This window comes from Penaeus monodon, chromosome 36 (assembly GCF_015228065.2).
Source record: "Penaeus monodon isolate SGIC_2016 chromosome 36, NSTDA_Pmon_1, whole genome shotgun sequence".
Taxonomy (NCBI): Eukaryota; Metazoa; Arthropoda; class Malacostraca; order Decapoda; family Penaeidae; genus Penaeus; species Penaeus monodon.
In genome coordinates, this window is record NC_051421.1 from 31,305,819 (window position 1) to 31,308,318 (window position 2,500).

The 2,500-nt window shown below is 28.3% G+C and overlaps 1 protein-coding gene across 1 annotated transcript in view; it reads left to right on the top strand.

The window, feature by feature from the left end:
- The window catches only part of LOC119595457 (protein RRP5 homolog), an 11,157-nt gene that overhangs the window by 7,262 nt on the left and 1,395 nt on the right, over positions 1–2,500 (top strand). Inside the window, 1 exon segment of the mRNA XM_037944579.1 lies at positions 1,577–2,500. This exon segment is cut by the window's right edge and continues 1,395 nt beyond it. Coding sequence (XP_037800507.1) covers positions 1,577–2,500 — 924 coding nt within the window.

Genomic DNA, 2,500 nt, shown 5'->3' on the forward strand with positions numbered 1-2,500 from the left:
ATAAAAAAAAGATGTTTAAGTAAATGTATATCTAAGTGATAATGTCGACTGTCTAACGTTTATGATGTAAAACAAAATGAAAAATTTTATAGTAAATGCTTAATTAAATATTAATAAATTATATTGTTCAAACGGGCAAACACATAGCAGTTCTGCCCCAAAAATTGAAACAAATAAAGAAAAGAAAGAGAAACCCCCTTTATATTGATTTTAATGTTTGATTTAACAGTTTAGATTTTTATATGATGCAGAATTTTAATAGCTAGGATAAAAAGTAACTTATTTATTATATATATATATAATATATAATATATATATATAATGTATATATTATGAATATATATAATATATATATACATACATATCATCATATTATCATACATATTCATACATATTATAAATTAATAAGTATATAGATATATAGATATATAAGATGATATTTTTAATAGATAAATATATATATATATGATATATTATATATATAGATATATATATTATAACACACACACACACACACAACACACACAAAACACACACACAACACACACACACACACCACACACACACACACACAACCCACACACACACACACACACACACACACACACACACACAATAACAAACAAAAACTATATATATACATAGACAGATATATATATGTATATATATATATTATAATAATAGATATATATATATAAATTATAGTATATATATATAATATAAAAGATATATATATATAAGTATATATAAGATATATATATGAATAATAATATATATTAATATAGATATTATAGATATATATATGTATATAATAGATAGAGATATAATAGTATATATTTATAATATAATATATTATATATATTATATTATATTTATTATATATATTTAATATATTTAATAGATATTATAATATCTGTATTATAGATATAATATATATATATATGAATATATATATATTATAATATATAGATATATAGATATATTATATATAGATAATATAATATATATATATTAATTATATATATATAATTATATATATATATATATATTATATATATATTTATATATATTTTATATTTTTATATATATTATATATATATATATAGTATATATTTTATATATATATATATATATATATATATTTATATATTTATTTTTTATATATATATAAAATTTATATAGACACACACACACACACACACACACACACACACACACACACACACACACACACACCACACACCACACACACACACACATATAGATATATCATACAATATACACACACACAATAAATATATAATATATAGATATATATTAATATATAATATAATATAAATGATATATATATATATATATATAATATATATATATATTTATATATATATATATATATATAACATTCTATATATTATATATATATGATATATATATATATTATATATCATATATATATATATATATATATATATATTTATATGTATTTATATATGCATTTATGTATAATATTTATATATTATTACCAGTGACTTCAAATCTGGAGATAACCAACATCCATCCCTTACCTACTTTTCAGTTACTTGGCTACAACGAGGTGGAAGTAGGCACAAAACTGAAAGCAACCGTCAAGGGTTACAATGACTACGGGGCACAAGTGGCCCTCAGCAAGACAGTTAGTGGCCACATTGATTACCTAATGTTGACGGACACGCAGATAAAGAATCCGGAGAAAAAGTATCCCCCCGGCTCAGTACTGGATTGCCGCGTGACGTACGTGGTGCCTCAGAGAAAGATTATCAACCTCACGAGTAAGAAGCTCCTGGTCAAATCACCATACCCAATTGTCTCGGAATATGACCCTAAGTTGGTAGGCACTGTGTCAGAGGGGTGTGTTGTGCGCATCAACCAATCTGGCTTGCTGGTAGCTATGTACAATGATGTGAAGGGCTTTGTACCTAAGAGCCAGGCCACCTCAAGAAAGGTGACCAGTCTGGATGCTCTCTTCACTCTGGGGCAGGTTGTCAAGTTCCGTGTCATCACTGTGGAGCCGGAGAAAAGGAATATGACACTGACTCTGCGCATTGACGGGGGTTTGGTGCCACACGAGGAGAAGCCTTCAGCAACGGTCGTGGGTATGCGCCAGAAGGTTGATGGTGTCATTAAGGAAATCCAGGAAAAAGTGATTATTGTGACACTGACAAATCATGGAGTGGATGCACAGCTCCCTGTCAGTCATTTGCTAGATGATGTGTCCAAGTGTGGTATTGTGAAGTCCCTGCTCAAGGAAGGAGATGAGGTGAAGGATGCAGTTGTGTTTTCCATAGAGGAGGAAATCATCACCTTGTCACTGAAGACGAGTGTGCACAACTGGATTAACACTAGCACCCCAGAACAGCAAGAGGTGCTCTTGAAGTCTGTACCGTATCCAGCCGTTTTGCAGAAAGTATATGCTCATGGGGCCCTGGCCAAGATTCCAGCAGGTGAATGTGGACAAAAGCAT